General features: G+C 44.5%; 1 protein-coding gene and 2 long non-coding RNA genes across 9 annotated transcripts; 1 reads left to right on the forward strand and 2 right to left on the reverse strand.

Moving 5' to 3' along the window:
• Positions 1–93: 93 nt before the first annotated feature.
• On the reverse strand, positions 94–2,062 carry LOC124649015. 2 transcript variants are annotated; one of them, XR_006986508.1, is made up of 3 exons: positions 1,942–2,062; positions 643–1,852; positions 94–561 (listed from the first exon to the last, which is right to left on the reverse strand). It is a non-coding gene; the product is annotated as an uncharacterized LOC124649015 (long non-coding RNA). The 2 variants fall into 2 exon arrangements; XR_006986507.1 differs by having other exon boundaries at positions 643–2,062.
• Positions 2,063–2,069: 7 nt separating this feature from the next.
• On the reverse strand, positions 2,070–4,334 carry LOC124649013. Of its 6 annotated transcripts, none has more exons than XR_006986506.1 (6): positions 4,202–4,334; positions 3,996–4,126; positions 3,233–3,602; positions 2,876–3,022; positions 2,441–2,652; positions 2,070–2,340 (listed from the first exon to the last, which is right to left on the reverse strand). It is a non-coding gene; the product is annotated as an uncharacterized LOC124649013 (long non-coding RNA). The 6 variants fall into 6 exon arrangements; XR_006986505.1 differs by having other exon boundaries at positions 2,876–3,256; positions 3,505–3,602; positions 4,202–4,332; XR_006986502.1 differs by having other exon boundaries at positions 3,505–3,602; positions 4,202–4,331.
• A 3,787-nt stretch (positions 4,335–8,121) lies between these two features.
• Positions 8,122–13,028, forward strand: LOC124647289. Its single transcript, XM_047187252.1, has 3 exons — positions 8,122–9,379; positions 10,360–10,443; positions 12,929–13,028. Exon 1 carries the CDS (start codon positions 8,122–8,124, stop codon positions 9,292–9,294), a length of 1,173 nt encoding a protein of 390 aa, XP_047043208.1. The 3' UTR covers positions 9,295–9,379; positions 10,360–10,443; positions 12,929–13,028.
• Positions 13,029–13,125: the final 97 nt, after the last annotated feature.

Consider the following 13,125-nt stretch of genomic DNA (forward strand, 5'->3'; position numbering starts at 1 on the left):
GAAGCAGTGGCACGCGCGCGCCCATGAAGCATGCAATGTATGCGCTGCATTATGGATAGGTAGGGCCGCAAAGAATATTCATACAAAAGAGCAGGAGCAACCAACAATGTTTATAATAATTTTATTACATGGTTCATCGACTTGGCCTACACAAAGAGAGCACGACAAACCATAGATACTTGCCCCAAAGCAGAACATACTCTTGATAGCCAAAACATGAAGGATTCAGTAAAGTAAGATGGTAATATGTATAGCTTTGCCACTTTCTAAGACATCAGTAGTCACTTCTATCGTTGGAGGAGAGAATGATGGCTTAGTCTAGCAGGTGTGATGGTAAAACTAAGAGAGGGATCTGCAATTATACATGCCACTTGAGGTACTCAATATTACAGTAGCGAGTAGCCCAATGGTCTGTTCACTCTGTTGTAGAGCTGCTGGAAGGGTGGCTCATATCCTGCATTTGTGTTGCGGCTGGGCCATTGCAGAGAAAATGACTTCTTCAATACAGGTTCTCTGGATGGCTAGTTCTTGCAGTCCCATGGCCTTTATTAACTTCCATACCTGCTACAAAGGAAAGTGTTACCACAATATTACGTGTTTAGTCATGGTTTATGCAATTTAACTCTAGCTTTGCATTTTTACCTGGATAAGGGCGATGGCTTATTTATCTGGGAGCAATTCTTTGGTCTATTTCTTCTCTTCTCGCAGCCTGCATTGCGAACAACGAATATATGGATTCAGACACTGGTGCAATCATACATAATTTGTAAATGTATGCCTTCTTTTCACCGATCCAGTTGATCGCGCCATGTATTTTACCTTATTTTGCTGTCGGTTGCCATGTTTGTTTCCATGTATACAAAAAATATGAGGTGGGGGATGGTCTATTGAAGCTGGATTAGCTATAAGCAGTATGAGAAGTGTCAGTGTGGGAGTGTACCTCAGCCTAGGTCTGGGTTGATTGGTTCAAGGATGTCTTGAGTGGGCATGTGGCTTCTTGCAGGATCATCAGGTAGATCAGTGGTCACAGATCGCTTAAGTAATTATCTACCTCTGTCCTCAGCATCACATAAACACGATATGGAGGATCAACTAAGGGTCGGCCACTAAATTAAATACTAAAGATGGGGGGGAAATGGTAGGTTGTGCATACACTCAATTTTTACTGTCCCTGAACAACCAAAAATATGATTAACATTATCTATAGATAAAATCAGTGTATTAGAAAAATACCAAAACAACCATATATATAGAAGGGTGGCTAGCTGGTATAAGCCGTTTTGTCCCTATACTTCACTTGCCAGCTGTGAATATTTGACATGACCCTGATTGCAGGAATTAATCAACATACCTGCCATATCTCTATTACTCAGTGTGTATCATTCCTGGAATAGTCAAGAAAGCAGAGACTCCGCAGATGCACAATTGAGTTATGTCATCCATGGGAAAGGGACCTCACAGTACATAGATGGTTCAGTTGTAGGCAGAGTAAAATAAAAAAGAGAAGAACACCATTTACATGCATAGATGAGAGAGAAGGAGATCTAAGTTGCTGATGCTCTTGCGGTTCAAAGTTAGATAAAAATGGCAGTTCAGTGTTTAAGTTGTAAAACTACTTAGGAAACATAATGTGATGTGCACCAAGTTTATTTTGAAGTACTTCAATATATAGATTGCCTGTACGCCAACAGCGCACTGGCATGCTCACCCCATGCAACGATGGTTGCTTTCTTGCATAAAGCACTGTACTTGATAAATATGTAACCATGACATGTTTTGGAAACCACTAATTGCCAGAACAATGTACCTCCGATACGTGATGTAAATGTGAAATCTTTCCTATTCAGCTGCCCTGAAAGAGGTGTAACATTGACTACATGAACCAAACCATTCATATCATGTTAGTGGAAAAATCATTGTATGCATGTGAGGTTATCATACCTAAACCAATGATTTACTGCCTAAGGCATTAATGTACTGCATCATATACTACAACACCCTGAAAGTATATCACAGTGGCAGGTTAAAGACAGTAGGATAACTAAGGTAGCTGTATAGCTGGCTAATTTTACAGGCTACTGAAAATAGAACACATAGGTCCATGATACCATACACATTATTTCTAGTGACTGGAGTCGATGGATTTACTCCAGCTGATGTCGTTGTAAAGTTAAGTTCCTTTTTTTTGGGCAGTGGCCGATTCCTGGCTTTTGCTATTATTGCTTACTGTTTCAGAGCTTGTGATCTGATATGGAGAAGTTCAGAGTAGGCTGTATAAAATTCAAGCAGTCTAGTGCTTGTTGTATTTGTTTAGCTCGCCTGAATCTGGATCGGTTGCTTCTATTGACAAAGGAAAAGGAAAATTATCTGTCAGCAGCGAATAATATAGCAACTAAGCACTTCTAAGACGCATGCATATTCTAAAGCTCACACGGCATACCTGAAAATGAAATGTGCTAAACTTATAAATAAGTCACCCCTGCAGTGTGAATCATGTTTGCCTAAAATGACTCGCTGAGACTGAATATTGTGCGAATGCAGAGAATCAGGTACTCGGCTGCACTGGTCTTACTTTTTGCCCATTGCAAATGCAAAGAACCAGGCGCTCGGCTGCACTGATGTTACCTTGTGCGAATAAGCACAGTAATGAGCCTGAGAGAAAAAAAAATCAACACTGTATCAGCTACAATTGGTACCTTTAGGAGAAGATAAGAAAAAAGAACAATAAGCGAACCAACAGCAAGTGGACTGGTAATTAAAGGATTATGAATTTGACGATCAGAGATATATCCAAAATAAAACGATAGCCAATGTTCTGCAGCAATAAGTGTGTTAAATAAACATGCATCATGAAAGTGTGTGTTGGGTATAGTACCTCACAGTTAGACCATGATGAAATCAAATTCATATAGATTTCTTAATCTTTGTCTTCCTAGATGCCCATGACACGCGCAAGGGTCTTACATTGATGGCCTCGCCGCCAGACATCCTTGACCAAAGTTGTCTGCATTGCCGTTGTGACCTAGACACAACCATCTGCTTTAGTACAATGATAAATATGTCCAGGAGAGGCAGTCAGAGAAAATGGTAATCCAAGAGGAACTGTTAGAGAGACTTCTAAAAAGGTCATATAGTGTTCATTTTATTCCATTTAGGACATATTCGATTCAAAAGATAAAAAATGCAGGAATAAGTAAAAAGACAACAGAATAGAAATTTGTCGAGTTGAAACCTCTTAATCCTGCATGAATGGTATCTGTAGGAGCAACACAAAGATAACTTCCATTCAAGACAAAGAATGACCTGATTTAAAATAATAAAAAACTAATATTTGTAAGAAGGCGCCTCCAAAACTCTTGATCTGAACTGCATTGTGAAAAACTACTGAATATGCACTTTGGAGAAGCATCGAACTCTATCTATTTTTTATAAGAACCAAATTCCAATAACAAACAAAATTTTCAAATATAATAATCTCTTATATGACATTGCATACAAACCTACCCAGTCTCTTATGCAAGTGTGTCCAGGAGTACTCTCCACATGCCATCCTGTGATCCTTCCTCATTGAGAAACTCCAATTCAGAGATTGCCAATTCTTCCTACAAATATGCTAGCTAAATCATCAAACAAAAATTATACCCTATATAAAGTTTATATGCGATAAGAGATGATAAATTTCAAGAATATAATCGTAGCATCATTGGTGGAACTCAAAAAGCGACATAATTCCATGGTACATATTTGAAGTGAAAATGTACAATTTGCATAGCAGTGTGACTGAATCAGGACAATGTGTATGAATAGTTGGAAACATAAGATGTATGTCAGTTATGGCATGCTGTCGGAATGACGAAATTGACGTTGACTCCAGAAAATTGTTCCGGTGCAGACTACACATGCCACAGCCTGTGTCGACTGAACTGCAAAAACTAAATACAGTAGAAGATGGGAGAGATGAGGGAGTCAGGGAGGAGAGGGAAAGGATGAGTTACCTGGCCGTGTCGGTAGAAGCCTGAATATCGACCATGCTCGTGTTCAGCAAGCTCGTCGTCGCTGAGTCGCCCTGTGTGTCGGCCCCGCTGTGTTAGAGCACAAGAACATCTAGGTTGCCTGCTGAACGCATCTGAATCATGGTAGAAGAGAAAAATTAGATAAAGGAGATGTCACCCATCGGAGAAGAAAAGAAAAGGCAACCTACACCTAACAGGGCACCACCGCGTCTACAGTCTACACTTGTGGCAACCTCCATGGCGTGGAGCGGCCGCCAGCAACGCATCAGGGGCGATGACCACGGGCGGCTCCCGCAATCTGCGCCGGGCGTCTGTGTGCTTGCCTGCTCCACTCCGACGGGGCCGCCGCCGGGCCCTGCCTGCTCCGCCCCAACATGGACGCTGCCAGGCCGTCGCCGGCCCCGGCCTGCTTCGCCCCAACGTGGCCGCCGCCAGCCCGCGTGTGCTCCGCCCCAACGTGGCCGCCGCCAGCCCGCGTGTGCTCCGCCCCAAGGGCCCAAGGTCGCTGCCGCCGCCCCAAGGTCGTCGTCCAGGCCCGCGCCTTCTCCGTCCCAAGGGCGCCGCCTCCGGCACGCGCCTGCCCCGCCCGGTAGTCGGCGTCCCCGGCCCGCGCCTGCTCCGCCCCGAGGCCGCCGCATGCCGCCCTGAGGCCGCCATCCCGGCGAGAGCAACGCCACACAGCGATGCGGTGAAGACCATGGCCGGCATCCGACCCATCCGGGAGCTCCCCGCAGCGCCGTCTATGGAGGCCTCACGGTCGGCGGCGGAGATGGGGAGGGCGAGGGGTGGTGGGATAGCGAGGAGAGGCGTTGGGGATTTGCTCTCCCTCATAGCTCGGTCAAAGCGGTGGATAGCAGGATCCACCTAATAGATCTTTTTAAAGAATGCAGACAAATCCTAACCGGAAGAAGGTAGAGGCAATGAGAATGAATGAGGCCTAGGAACCGGTAACCGGTACTCTATGTATCTATCTATACCTAATAATAAAGGAGCTAAGGTTTCTGCCAAAAAGTTTCGTCAACGCTTTTTTTGGACCGTTTTGCCCTCCCACCAAAACGTATAATACGCACTAATGCCATCAAAATAACGTTTCGTTTAGTTCTTTTCTTTCCTCCGCCGAATCCTCCCCGAACCTATCTTCCGTGCCCAAGCTCCGCGAGGGAGCGACGCGACCGCCCCTCGGCCCGACTTGCTTCCCCCATGCTGGTGCCCCGGCCTTCTTCCCCTTCTATTCCGGCCTCCGGCTGCACATCGCGCGCGGGCGCCGCATCCGCTGCTCTACATCGCGTGTGGTCGCTGCCTGTTTCCCCTACCGCGCATGCTCTGGTTTTTTCGTCCGCCTACTCCAGTCTATTTCGCACTGAAGAGGATGCACATGGCCGTCATGCCTACCTCCTCCAGCCGATCTCTCACTCGAGGCTCTCAAGCTCGTCGTTGTAGCTGGCCAGGTCGTTGATGCTCAACTCCTGCCACAGCATGATCTCCTAGGCGGCTCGTCGAGGAACAGCTCAGGATGGCGCTAGCTAGGTCGTCCTTCTCCTAGAGGCGCGAGCTAGCTCTTGAGGCTGCCCTCCTCTTGCCGTGAGCCGCTACTGGCGGTGAATTAACGAATCAGTAGTGGAATTAGCCAATCAGTTAGCAGATCTGGAAGTTTGATATCGCTACTGCCTTTTTTTTTCTCTTGAAGCCATCTCTCTCTTCATGTATCAGGGTGCAAATTCGTACATGGACATGTATTGCTACAGAATGTTTTCGGAGATTTCTTCAAGCAATTTGGTAGTACAATAACCCATTCTACAAAATCACATATAATGCACATGTGCCACCGTACCGGTTCAATTATTTTCGTCTGCCTCATCAAGTTCATGTCTGCGTCCGTTCCTGTTCGTTGACCGACGCGGCGCCCCATTTTGCGCCTGTATTCCAACGCTGCCTGACCTCTCGCCACCTTCCCCCAACGCCTGAGACCTCGAACTGCTCCCCCTTCCGCCGTCGGGGCGAAGCGGCTGCTAGCTGGTTCAGTATCCTCACCTACCCCGTCTGGCGTCCCGCAATTCTTCATGTAGGCTATCCCCAAACCTCCCCTCAGTACATGTTCAGGCGTAGGAGCACATTCGCGAGGATAGAGACGTTGAGGAGGACGTCGGAGAGACGTCGGGTAAAAGAGCAGCCGATGGAGGTCGGCGTCAACCGGTAGGGCGGTGGTGGCGCGACTGGTGGAGCATGGCGACGGGGGTCGGGCGCGGGCGGGGTGGAGCTGGGTACGTTTAGATGCAGCACTAGATCGGCAGGTATGTATGTCGACACGCGGCGGAGCATGGGCCAGTGGCGTGGGCCGGAGGCGGAGCTAGCAGGGCCAGCGACGAGAAAGCGGAGCCCATGATGTTTCCTTGTAGGCATGGTCCTTAGTACGAGTCATAGTGGGCCGCTGCTGGGTCAGCTCCGTAGCAGTAGGATGGTATCCAATTGAGCTAGCGCCAATAGCTACGTAAAAAGTATGACTTAATTAGTCCCACATCGCTTTATTACAGAGAAAATCTCCTGTTTATATACGCACGTTCCTTAGATGTCAACAAGCTGATGAAGGACAGCGAGAGGAAGGGATCGGAGATGCTAAGAGCCTAAGAGACGAAAAAAAGGAAAGAGTGGATTGTACCTTCCCAACAACTGGGAGGACCTCGACGCAGCAGAGACCAGATAGCCCCTAATGGGAACGGCATGGGTTGCGTGCCGGAGTGGGGCTAAATAAGCTCCCGAATGATTGCCGGCTTATGCAACGAGCTCATCGAAACCTGTCGCTAGCACAACCTTGGGAAGGTCTAGCTAAACAAGCTCCCGAATCTGGGTGTGATTGCCGTCTTATGCAACGAGCTCATCGAAGGCCTGTCGCTAGAACAACTTTGGGTGTTTTCTTCCCTATTAAAAATCATACAGTACTACAATTGCATGCAACTTCGCATTGTAAGACATGCTTCATATCATCCTCGTGAGATCATCTTAATAAGCTCCATATTTACTACCTCCTTTTTCGAAACTTTGTCTAAATTCGAATGTATCTAGACACCTTTTAGTGCATACATACGATCGAATTTAGATGCACCTGAGTATTAAATATAACACATTTATTAAGATTCACATGTATCTACCTACTTATGGAACGAAGATTGTGCCAGCAGATGTGAACTAAAAGCAGATTAATTTTTTACTTTTCTGCATGGATTTATGAACTTCGTTATTGGTAATATTCCTCGATGTTATTGTCAAAAATTATTTTCAACTAGATGGAGGTGCCCCCCACCCCCCACACACGCATCCAAATCAGTTTATGTTCCTGTCTGCTTGTTGCTGTTGTTTATTTACTATTGCATGATGCTCCTATTGTTTATTTTCTATTGCATTATGCTCCTATTCTTTGCTTGTACCGTGATATCTAAATCACTCTCATGTTTATGGGCACCCTAAAATTGAATAATATTTTAAAAATATTTTCCTCTTCAAAATAAAGAATGACCACAAGGTGATAAACGGAAGTATGAACCAACTATAATTAGCAGAGATGGATGCTACTCGAACATTGAAAAAAAAATTCTACCACATAGAAAACAGATTCTTATCATGAAACTGTCCAAAATATTACGGACTAAACAAGATTTTGGAACGAGAGCTGGATTTCAATCACCCGTGAAAATGGAATCACCCGGTGCAACGCACGGGCAAGAATGACCACAAGGTGATAAACGGAAGTATGAACCAACTATAATTAGCAGAGATGGATGCTACTCGAACATTGAAAAAAAAATTCTACCACATAGAAAACAGATTCTTATCATGAAACTGTCCAAAATATTACGGACTAAACAAGATTTTGGAACGAGAGCTGGATTTCAATCACCCGTGAAAATGGAATCACCCGGTGCAACGCACGGGCACATTTCCTAGTCAAAAAAAAAATGCAAACGGAAAATTACCATGTGATTTACACGGTGAGAAAGAGAAGGGGAGGGTTACGTGTCTACAGATGATTGGAAAAAATTAGCTCATAAACAGTGTCCAAAACAATCTATGAGCGTGAATCAGTCTAAACTTTATATAGGGTATAATTTGGACCATGTACAGTTGTACAATACTGGCTCGTATTGTATACCCTGTCCCCTACAAATTCACTGGGCTAGTCTTGTTCGGGCCCGGCCACACTCTTTTCCCCTCTCCTCTCTACACAGTCCGCCCTTCCCAGCCCCCCGCCTCGCCGGCGGTAGCGCCTCTCACCCCGCTGGACGACGAAGACCTTCTCACAGAGATCCTCATCCGCCTCCCTCCCCTGCCATCCTCCCTCCCGCGCGCCTCACTCGCCTGCAAGCGGTGGCGCTGCCTCATCACGGACCGCGTCTTCCTCCGCCGCTTCCGCGCCCACCAGCACCGGAAACCCCCGCTCCTGGGCTATTTCGTCGGGGACTTCGGGGCAGCCATCTTCACCCCCACGCTAGATCCGCCCAACCGCATCCCCAGCGCGCGCTTCCACTCTCCACGGATCCACAAGGAGCGCTGGGTCTTCTGCGGCTGCCGCCACGGCCTCGCCCTCAGCTTCAACGTGGACCGCCTCCACGCCGCCGTGTGGGATCCCCTCACAGGCCGCCGCCGCCACGTGGCTTTCCCGCCGGGGTTCGACAACGACCGGGAGAACATCGTCAAGAGCGCCGCGGTGCTCTGCGCTTCCCGCGAAGAAGGCCATGTGCACGGCGATTGCCATTCGAGCCCGTTCAAGCTGGTCTTGGCGCGCACCGACAGTGACCGCACACGTGCATTCTTTTGCCTCTACGAATCAGAGCGCAACGCATGGGGAAATATCATCTCAACAGCAATTTCATTCAAGCATGGCATCAGCTCGTTGATTCCAAGCGTCCTGGTTGGGAATGCACTTTACTGGCTGATTGGTGTAAACTGCGTCCTGCAATTTGATTTGGAAAAGCAGAGCCTTGTTGTGATGGACCAGCTGGTGGATACCCATGTAACTGACTATTATAGCTTCCAGATCTTGCGGACAGAGGATAACGGACTAGGCCTCGCCGTTACATCAGGATTGAGCATTCAGCTATGGGAGAGGAAGTCTAGCTCTGATGGTGTTCTGCGATGGGTACTGGCCAAAACCCTTCAACTGGACAGCCTCCTTGAGCTAAAACCTGGAATGGAGAAGCAAGCAGGCACCATTATATTGGGGCATGATGAGTATAGCAATGCCATTTTTGTATCTATATCCACTAGTGTTTTCTTGATCCAACTTTAGTCGCTGCAGTACAAGAAGGTTGTCGAAAACCACACTTACCGTTTGCTCACCACCTATTATCCCTACACAAATTTCTATGCTACAGGTAAATGCACGTCTTTAAAATCCAATTATCTTTTGGCATGTGTTTGCTGGACTTTCGTTCTTTTTCTTAATATAAGGGCGGGGTAGCAATTGTGCATAAATACTATTATTTCTATCCTTGTCAGTTTGAGGAATTCCTGTCTTTTATGTATGTTACTGAACCTGGTGAAAACTAGAAGAAAATTTCACTGTTGCCGGTCAGTTGTTTTTGCATAAAATATGTTAGTGTTAAGTCCATGTGTATATATATGTAGTACTGATGGTAACAGTTGGAATGTAATGACAAACATGCTAAAATATGGCTTGAGTCATCTGAAATGTTACGTGAGTAACTTGATTTTGCACATGGAGGCTTAGCAAGACTTGTGTTCAAGATAATATATAGTTATAAAAAAATTCAAATGAGAAAAAATATTAAAAAAATCATACTGTAGATCCATCGGTGCTAGGTGAATTAGAGAATACAAATGAAGACACTTTCAGTTGAACCGCATATATCTTAGCTTATCAGGATGAATAGTGATTCTTCTTAAGTGTCCTTTTCAAGGGTCTTGCTGCAAGCAAGTTCATCTGTACCATGTCGTAAACAAGTAATGCTTTCTTCATCTTCTATAATGCCGTACTTATTTATAATGTCGTCCTCATGTTTGTCACCAAAGTTCTCAATTTGAGCATATTATGATTTGGTCTGTTTGACTTAACAAGCAAGTTCACTTCGGGGCAATTCTATATATCCTTATTTTCTTGGAACAGCTAAGTAAAGAATTTTATTGTATTGTGTAATTCTTCATGTGTTTGATATTAGATATGGATTTACTGACATATGCATAACCTTGTATTAAAAGCTAGTAATGCCCAAGTTGCGTGAATATCTAACAGTAGGTTCACCTAGCTGTTGCACCTTGCCATATCTTTTTATATTTGAATTTTTCTTCAATATTTTCTTAGCTTATCATTTTGTTCGACTACTTTTGCTTGTAGGCAGTGCAATTTCTGGTGGACAACACATGACCTGATAGTCCCATTAGATCCGCTAACGCGCGTATTGTCTGGTTAACAAACGATGTAAGTATATTTTCTCCTGCATGTATATATAGCTTGTTGATATCTTATGCCCTGTTTGGATGACCCATATTTGATGTAATCCTGCTGTAGCGTATTTTGATGGCTGATAATGCCAGTGTTTACAGCAGGAAAAAAAAGTGCAGATTAGCTCAGAAATAGAATGACTACATCTGATAGATCAGGGTTAATGTACCAGATGAGTTTCCCTCTCCCCGCGCGCACATGCCTGCAACCACACCCACACATACTTAAGTCACCCACTATATTCCTTTTAAGAGCTAGTATTGTCATGCTGCAGTGCTGTGCTTATTTATAATTTAAGAAAATTTTCCAATTTCTATCTTACTGGTGAAAATCACTATTGTGTTCATTGACTTTTCACATTTGTAGTGCTATACAGTTGGTGGCAGATATTCTCTTAGCAAGTCTAACTTACACACACTCATTTTCTCTAGAACTATCACTAGCCTGAAAAAGATCTGTCTCAAAATATCTGTCCGTTAATGGATCCAAGGCTACAGTTTGTGTAATAGTTATTGTTTTGAAAAGGTGAAGTAGTTGTAGAAACTTAATACTCCCTCCGATTCATATTACTTGATGCTAATATAGATGTATTTAGACACATTTTAGTTGTAGATACATCTACTTTAACATCAAGTAATATGGATCAGAGGGAGTAACTCATTCACAGTTTTAGGCTTTCCTCGTCTGTGCCATGTTGGTTGATGACAGGTAATAGTGAAACAGAGGGAATATAATGTAGCCTCTTGGGGCCTAATTTAGTTTGGAATAGAGTTACTCAAGAACTTAATACATAAAAATAAACTATGAGAGGGGCTTAAAATTTAATTTGCTATCTTAGGAATTAGGATTGCTACCCTAATGGATTGAGTCTACGACTTTAGTTGAGCCTCCTACTTAACTCATGTACCTGCTGCACCCATCGATTATGGGCCTTTGGATGGAAAACGAAGGGATGTGCTCTAGTCAGGAGTTGGGCTGCTGCCACATTTGCACGATGGACCTTGTAGTCCAGCAGATTGTCCTCCAAAAACCACAAACACGCTCGTCTCCTTCCCTGAACTGATATCCTGTACTCTGGAGCAGATCTGGTCAGTCAAGTTTGCTCTCTCTCTACCCGCAAAAAAAAAGTTTGCTCTCTCTCGCACCTGGCCAGACTAGTTTTCTCTCTCTTTGAAGTTGATTCAAGGTTGGTGATTTCTGTTGAGATTCTAGATTGGGGATTTTTTATGGGGAACTTTATGGATGGGATCGGGATTGGGATCTCAGCTAACTGTTTTGGGATATCTCGTGGCAGCTCGTTGGGTCAGCCTTGGTCTCGACGAAATCAAAACATGGAGCAGGATTATTGTTTGACTCTCTTTTCATTTTTCTGTTTTGATGGTTCTTTTTGTAGCCGTTTGATCTGATTTATGTTAATGACATGGGAAGACTTCATTTATTCCATTATATCTACGAAATCCAGATTTAGCCGGGAACCCTTGTTTCGTTATTCAAAGATCTCATTTAGCACAAAATTGTAAATCACTAAATTTGAAATTTTGAATTGCAAGGACAAGTTTTCATATGTACTCCGTAGATGCGATGAAATAAACACATACACTTACTGGAACTACTCTCATTTTGTCAGTTTATATTTAATATGAAACAGACTACATTTGCTATGCTCGAGTGAGATTCGTCGTCTATTTTGCCTTTTGGAAGCTGAAGGATACGAGATATGAGGAATACCGACGGCTCAATAATGGATCTTGTACTACAGGAGTGAGCAAGGAGAGACGATGGGATTGCAGAGGATTTTTCGTTGAATTTGAGAACACTACAAGGTCCAGTTTGTAAAAAGTACCAGCAGTCCACCTTGTGTCAGATCTGGTACCTTCATTTTACATCCAAAAGCCCACAACGCATGGGTGCAGCTGGTGCATAGATTCCTCTGGTTCATAGGATATGTTCTCGGGCAAGTCTGTACTAGGAAGTAGGAACCATGGGATAATCAAACAAGTCTAGCCCATAATCTCTTCATCTACCTCCTGCCTTTGCTACCTCATCGAAGTCCTACCCTATTGATCCGCAAGCACCATCAGGGAGCAGGATATTCTGCCAAAATTTCATGAAGCCTCAATAGATGTTCAGCAGCAAGGTCAAATCTCATGATTTTCCAGCAGCAGCTGCTGACATGTCTACTAGATAGCAACCTAGGAGACCCGGCCAGCCCCCAAAACCATGGGCGTTCCAAGGGATGCCATGTTCTTGTTAGCAGCCAGGGGAGCCAGGCCTGGGTGCGTGCTGTTCTATGGTTGTTTAATCTAGCATATTCGGAATGAATCAGTTGGGTACATTATGGAACAAGTTTCATAACCGTGATGCTGGATTTTACTTTTTTAAGTAGCAGGGAGATAGGTTTTATACTTGCATTGATAAGTAGTAAAAGCCATATTAACGGTTAGGATTGCTTGCTTCGCAGCTGATGGGAGTTAACTTGACAGCGTGGTGCAATTCCTTTCCATTTTTTTGGCATGTGATGACTGATGCTACCATCTTCCATTGTCATCTCTGAAGTGAAACGATTTTACTTTTTTAAGTAGCAGGGAGATAGGTTTTATACTTGCATTGATAAGTAGTAAAAGCCATATTAACGTTTAGGATTGCTTGCTTCGCAGG

This window comes from Lolium rigidum, chromosome 4 (genome assembly GCF_022539505.1).
Source record: "Lolium rigidum isolate FL_2022 chromosome 4, APGP_CSIRO_Lrig_0.1, whole genome shotgun sequence".
In the NCBI taxonomy this organism is placed as follows: domain Eukaryota; kingdom Viridiplantae; phylum Streptophyta; class Magnoliopsida; order Poales; family Poaceae; genus Lolium; species Lolium rigidum.

Coding starts and splice junctions, on each gene's coding strand:
- LOC124647289 (XM_047187252.1), top strand. CDS start 8,122: ATGTACAGTTGTACAATACTGGCTCGTATTGTATACCCTGTCCCCTAC.